The sequence below is a fragment of the Protopterus annectens genome, chromosome 3.part1 (genome assembly GCF_019279795.1).
Source record: "Protopterus annectens isolate FY-2018-M chromosome 3.part1, PAN1.0, whole genome shotgun sequence".
NCBI lineage: Eukaryota > Metazoa > Chordata > Ceratodontiformes > Protopteridae > Protopterus > Protopterus annectens.
The window spans coordinates 33,948,891-33,963,179 of NC_056732.1; the positions used below are offsets into that span (position 1 = coordinate 33,948,891).

At 33.5% G+C, this 14,289-nt stretch overlaps 1 protein-coding gene across 8 annotated transcripts in view; it reads left to right on the forward strand.

Moving 5' to 3' along the window:
* PTPRM (protein tyrosine phosphatase receptor type M) overlaps nt 1-14,289 on the forward strand; it is a 4,358,319-nt gene that overhangs the window by 3,819,892 nt on the left and 524,138 nt on the right. For all 8 annotated transcript variants that reach the window (XM_044066519.1, XM_044066517.1, XM_044066518.1 and 5 more), the window contains one exon: nt 9,968-10,044. In XM_044066519.1, coding sequence (XP_043922454.1) covers nt 9,968-10,044 — 77 coding nt within the window. The remainder of the gene's footprint in view (nt 1-9,967; nt 10,045-14,289) is intronic.

Here is a 14,289-nt window from a genome sequence, read left to right on the forward strand (position 1 = left end):
GTGATAATGGGTGTGGTACAATGGGCGCCCATATTTGTGATGATTAAATCCAATATGTTGTCCCCTCTAGTGGGGGAATATACTAGTTGTTCAAGGGCATTTGAATTTATAAATTCTATGAATCGCTGAGCATAGGAGTTGGAACATTGGTAGTTCGCCCAGTCTATACCAGGGTAGTTGAAATCACCCAAGATTATGGTGTTGGGTAGGACCTTTATATTTTCCAATGTCTCAAGGAATTCAGAGTGAGCATCTTGGGACATGGTGGACGATCTATAACCATCTACGGCTTCAAATGTGGTTTTACCTGCTGATAGTTGCACATGGATGATCTCTGGGGCATCATGCTGCGCTACTAACCTGGAGATATGGGTATCCTTGATGAATATGGATACACCTCCGCCCTTTGTACTGTGATCCGGTAACTGAGGCCAGAAGGTATGATATGAATTGTAACCTGGCAGTGCCGGGGTGCTCTCTTGAGCCTTGAACCAGGTTTCCGTCACTGCACAAACATCGATTTTCTCCATGATGAGGAGAGCCTCGAGTGCGTGCATTTTGAGGTTGAGACTTCTGGCATTGAGTAGCATTACCCTTAGTTTTTGGTTACCTGTGCTGGTTATGGTGGTTGGTTTGTCCTTTGAGCCTTGCCTAAAAAAAGGCACTATGGGGACGCCAAGAGCCTTGGCCAGTATTCAAAAACCTAGGGGTGACAGGTGCAACCCATCTCTGGCAAAACAGCGAGGCTTGTCTATCATGTCATCCCAGGCAGACAGACACTGGATCCCCTTAGAATGACACCAGAAGCTTAGCCAATTGTTGAAATTGATCATTTTGTCTTTGTATTGTGGTATCATTCTAGGCGAAGGTAGTATGCTACTCAAGGTCAGGGTCATATCAGCTTGGGCTGCATGATCAGAGAGCTCCTCAATGTCTATTTTCATGTAGTCCAGGGAGGTACATCTTAGATCATTCACACCAACATGTACAATGACAGCGTCATACTTGTACTTGTTCTGGAGTGACCCAAGTGCCTGTATTATGTGGCAGATCTGAGCACCCATAAGGCAGCTGACAGTAATCTTCTCCTTGTTCAGACTGGTGAGTGGAACATCCGTGTGCCTTACTATAGAGTCTCCTATTACTAGCATGTTAGGTATGGTGTTTTGCCTTAAGGGCTGTTGTGAGGCACACTGCTGAGGTGATTTATGTGTTTTCTGGCTTGTGTTTGGGGGTGCAGGTTGCTTGCTTGTCTGCTTTGGAGAGCACTGTTTCTTTTTCAGATTGGTACCTAGTGCCTCCGAATATGTTTTCGTGTATTTATGCGTATGTTTTGCCAGTGCTTGTTTTGTAGATTCATGTGTGACAGGTGGTGTGATGCAAGTGTGTCCCTTATCCACTTGACTGTCTGTTACATTCATGGGTTGAGAGCGCTTAGCCTCCAGTCTGGCTGTGTATTTGTATCTCTCACAAGTGTTTGTGTCTAGAGGTAAGAGGAGAGGGTTGTCTGTATACATGAGGCAGTTGTGACACTGCCTCAGGATGCCCAATTCCACCAGATGAACTGGAGAGTACACCTGAAGCTGACCTCTAGACATGCTTTGAAGAGTAAATTGAACTTAAGTCCTGCGGACAATCGAGGGTCTTATGCTATATTATAATAGTGCTGTGTAGGAAACTTGGAGAATAATAGTGCTGTCTAGGAGATTTGGGCAAGTGCTGATTTCTGTTTTGCAAGTGCTGCAATAAGAGCAGCTGATCTGAAGTACTTGAGTTGAAGCTTGCCTAGTTCTATGGGAAAATTTACAGCGCAGACTTTGTGGGGCCGGGAATAGTATACCCCAGCTAACCGGCGCTGCCCGACACTGCTCTGTGCGCAAGACCATGCAAAAAGAGAGTTGCAGGGTTTTTCCTCTAGATAAGTGAGGAAAGTGAGTACAAAAGCTGTTTTTCTCTAAGCAAGTGAGAAAAGTAAGTACAAAAACTGTTTTCCTCTAGGTAATGAGGAAGACTGAGTGCTATAGTAATTAGTAGTTTATTTAGTGCTTACAAGTTCTGAACAAGTGCTGAGCATGAACAAGCAAAGTTAAGTGCTAAAACTAAGAATCTGTATCTGCACTAGATGAGTTTCAGGACAGAAACAAGTGCAAATACAGGCTTTCAAATCATAAAGTTGAGAGAGATGGAAGAGATTCCCCAAACAGCCAATAACTACAAATTCTGGGCCAGAAACACTCCCTATGTGGTAGACAGGTTACCTAGTGCTTACCACTCCCACTGATAAGCTAGAAGGCTTCCCTCCAACACAGAAAGGCTTGGGGGACTCAGAAGCTTACATACAGTCCTGGATACAGCAAATCTGTATCTGGAACACTAGTTACAGGAAAGGTAGGAAACAGGCTTACAGCTTTACAGAAAAGTAGCAAAAACAGTAGTAAAAAACAATTCACATGCAGTGCAAGCTAGCACACTTGAGTATGCAGCAATACTAGACCAAACACAGTTTAAAAATGCAATTAAATTAAAAAGGACTAAAAGCAAGTGCAGAAAGAGTTTATTAGGTAGAATGTGGTAAAGAGATGGGACGGGGAAGTGTCCCAGATCAAATCTACAGTGGGGCGGGCAACTGCAAAAGCCAACAAATTTAAACTACAAACCAAAAATAGGAAGGGTAGGTGGGACAAAACAGTTTCAACAGAGATCTAAGCAAAAACTAACAGTACAAACTTTAAAACCAAAAAATATTCTCAGGTCTGTATATTTGCCGATCAGTCTCTCAGAACAGTGAGACAACAGTTTCAACACAGATCTAAGCAACAATTAAACTCTTTAACCAGAAAATAATACTCAGCTCTGTATAATTGCAGAGAATATGCAATCTGATATGATATATCTGATAATTTTGTAGAAAAAGCTAGGGTTCCCTGATACTTTTCCTTTGTTGTTGGCACCATTTCTAATGTTCTCCCTAGCTAAATGTATAGCAATATCTCTTCTGATAATTTTGTAGAAAAAGCTAGGGTTCCCTGATACTTTCCCTTTGGTTTAAATGGTTGACTTAAACTTATCACTTAGGATTTTGGTGCCTTTCACAGACAGGCCATAATACCATTATAGGCCTACATTTTCCAAGTTGGACCTCAGACTGCCCTTGAAACTAGAGTATTTTACTTGGTAGCTGTTATTCATTGTTGAAGCCTATGATATATGCACATGTGAACATCTTTATTTTATTATATAATGTAAACATCTTTATGTAGGATTTATAGTTTTATATAAAATGATTATATCTCTGTGCACCAATAAAGGGTGTAGTTCATAACAAGAACTATACACCAGAAAATGAGATAAGAAGGATGATGTTGCAGTAGTCCTGAGCATAGTAGCTCATGTAGAATAGTTAAATCAAATAATAGAAGGCAAACTAGTGAGGGAAGGAAAGACTAGCTTGCGCATACAGAGTCAGGCAGTCCCTTGGTGCAATCAGTTACCTGGCACCAAACAGTTTTAAGTTATAGTGACTTAAGAATGCATTTAAAGCAAATATTACATTCATGGGACATATGCTGACTAACTAAAAGTATTAAGTTTGTTTGGACATATTATGAAAAGTATCTATCATGTCACATAACCATACAGTTTACTAGTAATGTTATATTATGAGTAGCAGTAGCCTAAAAACTGACACTTTACTCATGCCTCTGTTATTCTCAGTATCCGTACAACAAAATTATACTTGATAACAGGAAGCTGCTGAAGTGTATGGCAAATAAAATGGTACAATGTTACATGTATTACTGAAGAAAAGTAATTTAAACAAAGTAATACAATGTTACATCTATTACTGAAGAAAAGTAATTTAAACAAAGTAATACAATGTTACGTGTAGAGACTAAAGAAAAGTCATTTAAACAAAGTAATACAATGTTACATGAAAAAAGACTAAAGAAAAGTCATTTAAACAAAGTAATACAATGTTACATGTAGAGACTAAAGAAAAGTCATTTAAACAAAGTAATACAATGTTACATGTAGAGACGAAAGAAAAGTCATTTAAACAAAGTAATACAATGTTACATGAAAAAAGACTAAAAAAAGTCATTTAAACAAAGTAATACAATGTTACATGTAGAGACTAAAGAAAAGTCATTTAAACAAAGTAATACAACGTTACATGTAGAGACTAAAGAAAAGTCATTTAAACAAAGTAATACAATGTTACATGTAGAGACTAAAGAAAAGTAATTTAAACAAAGTAATACAATGTTACATGTAGAGACTAAAGAAAGGTAATTTAAACAAAGTAATATAATGTTACATGTAGAGACTAAAGAAAAGTAGTTTAAACAAAGTAATACAAAGTTACATGTAGAGACTAAAGAAAAGGCATTTAAACAAAGTAATACAATGTTACATGTAAAGACTAAAGAAAAGTAATTTAAACAAAGTAATACAATGTTACATGTAGAGACTAAAGAAAAGTAATTTAAACAAAGTAATACAATGTTACATGTAGAGACTAAAGCAAAGTAATTTAATCAAAGTAATACAATGTTACATGTAGAGACTAAAGAAAAGTAATTTAAACAAAGTAATACAATGTTACATGTAGAGACTAAAGAAAAGTCATTTAAACAACGTAATACAATGTTACATGTAGAGACTAAAGAAAAGTCATTTAAACAAAGTAATACAATGTTACATGTAGAGACTAAAGAAAAGTCATTTAAACAAAGTAATACAATGTTACATGTAGAGACTAAAGAAAAGTCATTTAAACAACGTAATACAATGTTACATGTAGAGACTAAAGAAAAGTAATTTAAACAAAGTAATACAATGTTACATGTAGAGACTAAAGAAAAGTAATTTAAACAAAGTAATACAATGTTACATGTAGAGACTAAAGAAAAGTCATTTAAACAAAGTAATACAATGTTACATGTAGAGACTAAACAAAAGTAATTTAAACAAAGTAATACAATGTTACATGTAGAGACTAAAGAAAGGTAATTTAAACAAAGTAATACAATGTTACACGTAGAGACTAAAGAAAAGTAATTTAAACAAAGTAATACAATGTTACACGTAGAGACTAAAGAAAAGTAATTTAAACAAAGTAATACAATGTTACACGTAGAGACTAAAGCAAAGTAATTTAAACAAAGTAATACAATGTTACATGAGACTAAAGAAAAGTAATTTAAACAAAGTAATACAATGTTACATGTAGAGACTAAAGAAAAGTAATTTAAACAAAGTAATACAATGTTACATGTAGAGACTAAAGAAAAGTAATTTAAACAAAGTAATACAATGTTACATGTAGAGACTAAAGAAAAGTAATTTAAACAAAGTAATACAATGTTACATGTAGAGACTAAAGAAAAGTAATTTAAACAAAGTAATACAATGTTACATGTAGAGACTAAAGAAAAGTAATTTAAACAAAGTAATACAATGTTACATGTAGAGACTAAAGAAAAGTAATTTAAACAAAGTAATACAATGTTACATGTAGAGACTAAAGAAAAGTAATTTAAACAAAGTAATACAATGTTACATGTAGAGACTAAAGAAAAGTAATTTAAACAAAGTAATACAATGTTACACATAGAGACTAAAGAAAAGTAATTTAAACAAAGTAATACAATGTTACATGTAGAGACTAAAGAAAAGTAATTTAAACAAAGTAATACAATGTTACACGTAGAGACTAAAGAAAAGTAATTTAAACAAAGTAATACAATGTTACACGTAGAGACTAAAGAAAAGTAATTTAAACAAAGTAATACAATGTTACATGTAGAGACTAAAGAAAAGTAATTTAAACAAAGTAATACAATGTTACATGTAGAGACTAAAGAAAAGTAATTTAAACAAAGTAATACAATGTTACACATAGAGACTAAAGAAAAGTAATTTAAACAAAGTAATACAATGTTACACGTAGAGACTAAAGAAAAGTAATTTAAACAAAGTAATACAATGTTACATGTAGAGACTAAAGAAAAGTCATTTAAACAAAGTAATACAATGTTACATGTAGAGACTAAAGAAAAGTAATTTAAACAAAGTAATACAATGTTACATGTAGAGACTAAAGAAAAGTAATTTAAACAAAGTAATACAATGTTACATGTAGAGACTAAAGAAAAGTAATTTAAACAAAGTAATACAATGTTACATGTAGAGACTAAAGAAAAGTAATTTAAACAAAGTAATACAATGTTACATGTAGAGACTAAAGAAAAGTAATTTAAACAAAGTAATACAATGTTACATGTAGAGACTAAAGAAAAGTAATTTAAACAAAGTAATACAATGTTACATGTAGAGACTAAAGAAAAGTAATTTAAACAAAGTAATACAATGTTACATGTAGAGACTAAAGAAAAGTCATTTAAACAAAGTAATACAATGTTACATGTAGAGACTAAAGAAAAGTAATTTAAACAAAGTAATACAATGTTACATGTAGAGACTAAAGAAAAGTAATTTAAACAAAGTAATACAATGTTACATGTAGAGACTAAAGAAAAGTAATTTAAACAAAGTAATACAATGTTACATGTAGAGACTAAAGAAAAGTAATTTAAACAAAGTAATACAATGTTACATGTAGAGACTAAAGAAAAGTAATTTAAACAAAGTAATACAATGTTACATGTAGAGACTAAAGAAAAGTAATTTAAACAAAGTAATACAATGTTACATGTAGAGACTAAAGAAAAGTAATTTAAACAAAGTAATACAATGTTACATGTAGAGACTAAAGAAAAGTAATTTAAACAAAGTAATACAATGTTACATGTAGAGACTAAAGAAAAGTAATTTAAACAAAGTAATACAATGTTACATGTAGAGACTAAAGAAAAGTAATTTAAACAAAGTAATACAATGTTACATGTAGAGACTAAAGAAAAGTAATTTAAACAAAGTAATACAATGTTACATGTAGAGACTAAAGAAAAGTAATTTAAACAAAGTAATACAATGTTACATGTAGAGACTAAAGAAAAGTAATTTAAACAAAGTAATACAATGTTACATGTAGAGACTAAAGAAAAGTAATTTAAACAAAGTAATACAATGTTACACGTAGAGACTAAAGAAAAGTAATTTAAACAAAGTAATACAATGTTACATGTAGAGACTAAAGAAAAGTAATTTAAACAAAGTAATACAATGTTACATGTAGAGACTAAAGAAAAGTAATTTAAACAAAGTAATACAATGTTACATGTAGAGACTAAAGAAAAGTCATTTAAACAAAGTAATACAATGTTACATGTAGAGACTAAAGAAAAGTAATTTAAACAAAGTAATACAATGTTACATGTAGAGACTAAAGAAAAGTAATTTAAACAAAGTAATACAATGTTACATGTAGAGACTAAAGAAAAGTAATTTAAACAAAGTAATACAATGTTACATGTAGAGACTAAAGAAAAGTAATTTAAACAAAGTAATACAATGTTACATGTAGAGACTAAAGAAAAGTAATTTAAACAATGTAATACAATGTTACATGTAGAGACTAAAGAAAAGTAATTTAAACAAAGTAATACAATGTTACATGTAGAGACTAAAGAAAAGTAATTTAAACAAAGTAATACAATGTTACATGTAGAGACTAAAGAAAAGTAATTTAAACAATGTAATACAATGTTACATGTAGAGACTAAAGAAAAGTCATTTAAACAAAGTAATACAATGTTACATGTAGAGACTAAAGAAAAGTCATTTAAACAAAGTAATACAATGTTACACGTAGAGACTAAAGAAAAGTCATTTAAACAAAGTAATACAATGTTACATGTAGAGACTAAAGAAAAGTCATTTAAACAACGTAATACAATGTTACATGTAGAGACTAAAGAAAAGTCATTTAAACAAAGTAATACAATGTTACATGTAGAGACTAAAGAAAAGTCATTTAAACAAAGTAATACAATGTTACATGTAGAGACTAAAGAAAAGTAATTTAAACAATGTAATACAATGTTACATGTAGAGACTAAAGAAAAGTCATTTAAACAAAGTAATACAATGTTACATGTAGAGACTAAAGAAAAGTCATTTAAACAAAGTAATACAATGTTACATGTAGAGACTAAAGAAAAGTCATTTAAACAAAGTAATACAATGTTACATGTAGAGACTAAAGAAAAGTCATTTAAACAACGTAATACAATGTTACATGTAGAGACTAAAGAAAAGTCATTTAAACAAAGTAATACAATGTTACATGTAGAGACTAAAGGAAAGTCATTTAAACAAAGTAATACAATGTTACATGTAGAGACTAAAGAAAAGTCATTTAAACAACGTAATACAATGTTACATGTAGAGACTAAAGAAAAGTAATTTAAGCAAAGTAATACAATGTTACATGTAGAGACTAAAGAAAAGTAATTTAAACAAAGTAATACAATGTTACATGTAGAGACTAAAGAAAAGTAATTTAAACAATGTAATACAATGTTACATGTAGAGACTAAAGAAAAGTCATTTAAACAACGTAATACAATGTTACATGTAGAGACTAAAGAAAAGTCATTTAAACAAAGTAATACAATGTTACATGTAGAGACTAAAGAAAAGTCATTTAAACAACGTAATACAATGTTACATGTAGAGACTAAAGAAAAGTCATTTAAACAAAGTAATACAATGTTACATGTAGAGACTAAAGAAAAGTCATTTAAACAACGTAATACAATGTTACATGTAGAGACTAAAGAAAAGTCATTTAAACAAAGTAATACAATGTTACATGTAGAGACTAAAGAAAAGTCATTTAAACAACGTAATACAATGTTACATGTAGAGACTAAAGAAAAGTCATTTAAACAAAGTAATACAATGTTACATGTAGAGACTAAAGGAAAGTCATTTAAACAAAGTAATACAATGTTACATGTAGAGACTAAAGAAAAGTCATTTAAACAACGTAATACAATGTTACATGTAGAGACTAAAGAAAAGTAATTTAAACAATGTAATACAATGTTACATGTAGAGACTAAAGAAAAGTCATTTAAACAACGTAATACAATGTTACATGTAGAGACTAAAGAAAAGTCATTTAAACAAAGTAATACAATGTTACATGTAGAGACTAAAGGAAAGTCTTTTAAACAAAGTAATACAATGTTACATGTAGAGACTAAAGAAAAGTCATTTAAACAACGTAATACAATGTTACATGTAGAGACTAAAGAAAAGTCATTTAAACAAAGTAATACAATGTTACATGTAGAGACTAAAGGAAAGTCATTTAAACAAAGTAATACAATGTTACATGTAGAGACTAAAGAAAAGTCATTTAAACAACGTAATACAATGTTACATGTAGAGACTAAAGAAAAGTAATTTAAGCAAAGTAATACAATGTTACATGTAGAGACTAACGAAAAGTAATTTAAACAAAGTAATACAATGTTACATGTAGAGACTAAAGAAAAGTAATTTAAACAATGTAATACAATGTTACATGTAGAGACTAAAGAAAAGTAATTTAAACAAAGTAATACAATGTTACATGTAGAGACTAAAGAAAAGTAATTTAAACAAAGTAATACAATGTTACATGTAGAGACTAATTTAAACAAAGTAATACAATGTTACACGTAGAGACTAAAGAAAAGTAATTTAAACAACGTAATACAATGTTACATGTAGAGACTAAAGAAAAGTCATTTAAACAATGTAATACAATGTTACACGTAGAGACTAAAGAAAAGTAATTTAAACAATGTAATACAATGTTACAGAGTTGCATGTGGATACTTCAGAAAGTAATGCAAACAAAGTAATACTGTGTTACATGTAGAGACTTCAGAAAAAGAATGCAAAATAATATGATGTTATATTATTATATGTAGACTCTTCAGAAGAGCAATGCACCCTCACTGCACGTGAATTGCTCGGATAAATAATCGATCTCTCGCTTATTTTTCAGATGACCATTCCCGTGTACGACTTCAGCCATTAGAAGGGGATCCACACTCTGATTACATTAATGGAAATTATGTGGATGTAGGTATTCAAAATGAAATGTATTTTTAACATCTTGTGATTACAGATAAATACAAGAACTAATTTCTGTGTACAGTAATGGATTATGTGCAGATATCATTGATTATTATAATTTATTATTATGTTATAAAGTAACCCGATGTAGAAGTTTTCTTTCACCATGTTTTTGTTGGCAAATATTTCTGAGTTAGTGATTGTCCAGTATTTTTTCATGACTGTGATAACAAAAAGTGACAGCTTATCTCTTAAAATTGTAAGAATTATTCTTTCTGGCTCATATTACCAAGAGTACTTCTATGTTGCTATTCTGTACTTATATGAACTTTGTTTTATGCATTGTGCCTTGCATTTCTATACTTGGTCTGGGCTGTAGCTGAAAAGAATTGTCAGGCCATAGGATCATAGGATACTAGAAGGTTACTAGGCTAATGGCCCTGGGGCCCTTACAAGCCTAGCCAAGAGTTTATCCCCAAAAAGAAACCTCAGTCAGCACCTGTCACCTCTGTCAATGAGGGACACTGGTGGAACCCCTGGGACAAATTTGTGGTTTCCTATCCTCTCATCAAGGTTGCGCTTGAAGAAGGTCAGCGAGGTACTCTGTTTGATGTGTATGGAAAGTCTGTTCCAGAGACAGGGCAGCCTCTGGGAGACAAACCTGTCTCTCCAGCAGGTTTTGTTAATGTCACATATTAGGTTCAAGCCTTTTGAGTGGGTAGTGTGTGAGGAATTAGACTTACAGATACAGAGCATCTCTAGTAGGATAGGGTCTGAGATTGCCTTGTAGGCAAGACACAGATCACTCCTGAGCAGTCTGTATAATACCAAGTAGAGTGATAGTGACTTGAGCCTGTCTGCATAGGACAGGTGTTGAAAGCCATGGATTATCTTTGTGAGGTATTTCAGTGGCCTTTCCAGTTGGTGCAGATGTTTGGAGAGGTACATTTAGACATTATATGCTTCACCTGCTCATGTACAGTCACTTATAAGGAGGGTAGGACTCAGTAACTGAGCAAAAAAATGGATATGCACATACAGCACCCCCCTTGAAGTAAGATGAAAGGCAAATGTGTGGCAAATCAAACACAAAAAAGCAAAAAGCCATTTGCTATACTGAGACTGGAAGGAATGAATGTGAGCAATTAAGCATAACATGTTTATTTATTCGCTTTTCGACCAAAGGACTTCATCAGGAAAAAAATTGCATTCAAATGAAAATCTTTTTATATGAAAAATATAACAGGATAAGACAGTAATTGAATCATAATTCAAAGTTTTAAAGACACAAACTGTTAAGAACACAGAAAAAGTACAGGAAACAAATCATTATCCTGCCATAACATTATGTAGGTTTCCTAACTTCCATCTTTCTGTCCTTATGAAAGGACATAATATTAATCACCTCATTTAAACCAGGTTCTTGGTCAGCTTGCAGCTTCATCTGACACATAGTTTCTTTTTTCTCTATAAAGTTCTTATAGCACCCCCCACCCTTATCTACTTGTACTTGTTCCAACACGAAAAAGAGGAATTTGATAAATTTATACATACAACAATATGAGCTAGAGGTTGTCCTTGAGTTTCTGTACCCAGGATTTACAATCTCTGACAACTTGTCACTAGATAACAAGATCAACAAGTGCATAGAGAAGCTGCCACAACATTTTCCAAGCTGACAAAGCGAGTGGGGGCTAATAATATGCACACTGTGTGCCCCAAGATGCAGGTTTACACAGCCTGTGTTTTGAGTACATTACTGCATGCCAGTGAAACATGGGCTCTGTACTTAAAACAGTAGCAGTGGCTCAAAGTATTCCATATGCGCTGCCTTAGGTGCATACTTGGTAACAATGTATTCCATACGCGCTGCCTTAGGCACATACTTGGTAACAACGTATTCCATACATGCTGCCTTAGTTGCATACTTGGCAACAATGTATTCCATACGCGCTGCCTTAGGTGCATACTTGGTGACAATGTATTCCATACGTGCTGCCTTAGGTGCATACTTGGTAACAATGTATTCCATAAGCGCTGCATTAGGTGCATACTTGGTAACCCATGCCAGAATAAAAATCACCAAAAGCATAGTGTTTGACAAAGCAGGCACCACCTCCATGTTCAAAATTCTGAAACAGAGGCGTATGTGCTGCTTGGGTCATGTCTCATGCATGACAGATTACTGAATACCGAAAGACCTCTTCTTTTGAGAGCTGTGGTCTGGAAAGAGGCTGGAAATGTGACCTAAACTGTGTTACAAGGACATGTGCAAGCATGACCTCAGCACTTTTTCCATCAGCTTGAACACCTGGTATACCTCAGACAAGTATACCAAAAAACAGGAAGTGAAGGAATCTCTCACTAGGTATGAAACTACAGAACTAATGTAAAAGTAACAATTTACAGAACAGTATCAATTTAAACAGAAAAAAATGTCATGAGGATCCCCAATCCCATACTCTTTAGAGAAGCAGGAATTGGAATGAAAAAAAAAAGTAACCAAACATCGAGTCTAATACATTATTAACAATATTTACAGATATAATCAACATTTTGTGCCAGAGCAAACAGATTTAATGCCTAGACTTCTACAGAAGGAAGCAAATACAAGGGTTCAAATAGAAGGTGAGATAACAGTTTGCAGTAATATATGTACTGTAAATGAGAAAGTGACATTATAGGAATAGTAATATCCAAGTGGATGCCAGGTAAGCTGCAAAGGAGGAGTAGGAATAATGAGAGAAATAGTGGGAAAGAACGGATGTACAGCAACAGGCTAAGGAGAGAACTATCATGGAAGTTAGATGCTCGGGTCAGTCAGGATTTGAGCAAGGGCGAAGCCAGTGAGATTTAAAGTATTTCTTTAATTGTTTCTTAAAAAGTTGTGATGAGACTAAAGAAGTCAGCTCAGTGGGAAGTTTATTCTAGTGTGAACCAATAACATTTGTGAAGAAGGAGTCACCAGATTTATTGTGTGATTTGAGAGAAGCTACTAACAGTTTGTTAGCTGAGCGAAGGGAAGTAAGATTCCTGTATGGGGCAAGAAGGTTGTTGAGTATGGGTGCATTAGTAGGGAAATAGAAAATTTTTTGGGTGATAACTAATTGATGTAGAAGAATAAGATTTTGAAGTTCCAGCCAGCCAAGTTTTTTTGAGATTAACACAATGATGGGTACGAAATGGGGAGCCTGTGGCAAACATGGCAATGCTATGGTAGGATGTGGTTAGTTTCTGAAGGTTAGATTTCAATAGGTTGATAAAAGATGGAGAGGCATACATTAATGTAGAGGTGAGATGAGTTTGTGCTAGAGACACCCTGGTAGCTGCTGTCAGAAAGGGTTTAAGTCTATAGAGGGCACCTATCTTTTTATTAACAGTTTTTCAGGTTAGGTTAATGTGGGTATCAAAGTTAAGTTGATTATCTATTGTAAACCCTAGTAGTTTGGTGGATCAGTCAGGTGTTATGATGGTGCCATTGTTAGAGACAATAGAAAAGGAAAAAGGAGCAGTTTTAATGGTTGGAGAAAAGAGTAATAATTTGTTTTTTTTTTTTGGGATTAAGGAGGAGACAGATATGTTGGAACCAATTTTCTGCTGCTGTAAAGACTTTTTGGGTGGACAAATGAAGTTCAGCTGGAGATTCAGCAGTACAGATGAGAGTTGAATCATCTGCATACTGAATGCATGTGGATGTTGGGAGGGAAGTAGACAGGTTATTTATAAATAAGGAGAAAAGAAGGGGACCTAAGATGGATCCTTGGGGGACCCCGATGGTAATTGGGAGCTGAGAGGATAAATGGCTTTCCCAAAGGACTGCTTGCTTTCTATCTTTCAAATAGGAGTTAAACCAGCGCAATGCTAGAGAGTCAAGAGAAAGAGATTTCAATGTGTCTAACAGAAGGTGATGGTTCTTCTTCTTTTCCCAGTTAGGGGTCACCACAGCAGATCACCTGTCCACTCATGATTGACAGTAGAGTTTTTTACGGTGTCGAGTTGCCAGCCCAGTACCCAACCTTCCACAGAAGGTACACACATGCATGCACTCACACCTAGGGCCAGTTTAGAGTGTCCAATCTACCAACAGCATGTCTATGGGATGTAGGAGGAAACCGGAGCACTCAGAGGAAACCCACGCGACCACATGGAGGACATGTAGACTCCACACAGAAGGCACCCTAGCTGAGGCTCAAACCAGAAAACCTCTTGCTGTGATGCAATAACGCTAACCGATGCAGCACTGTGGCCGCC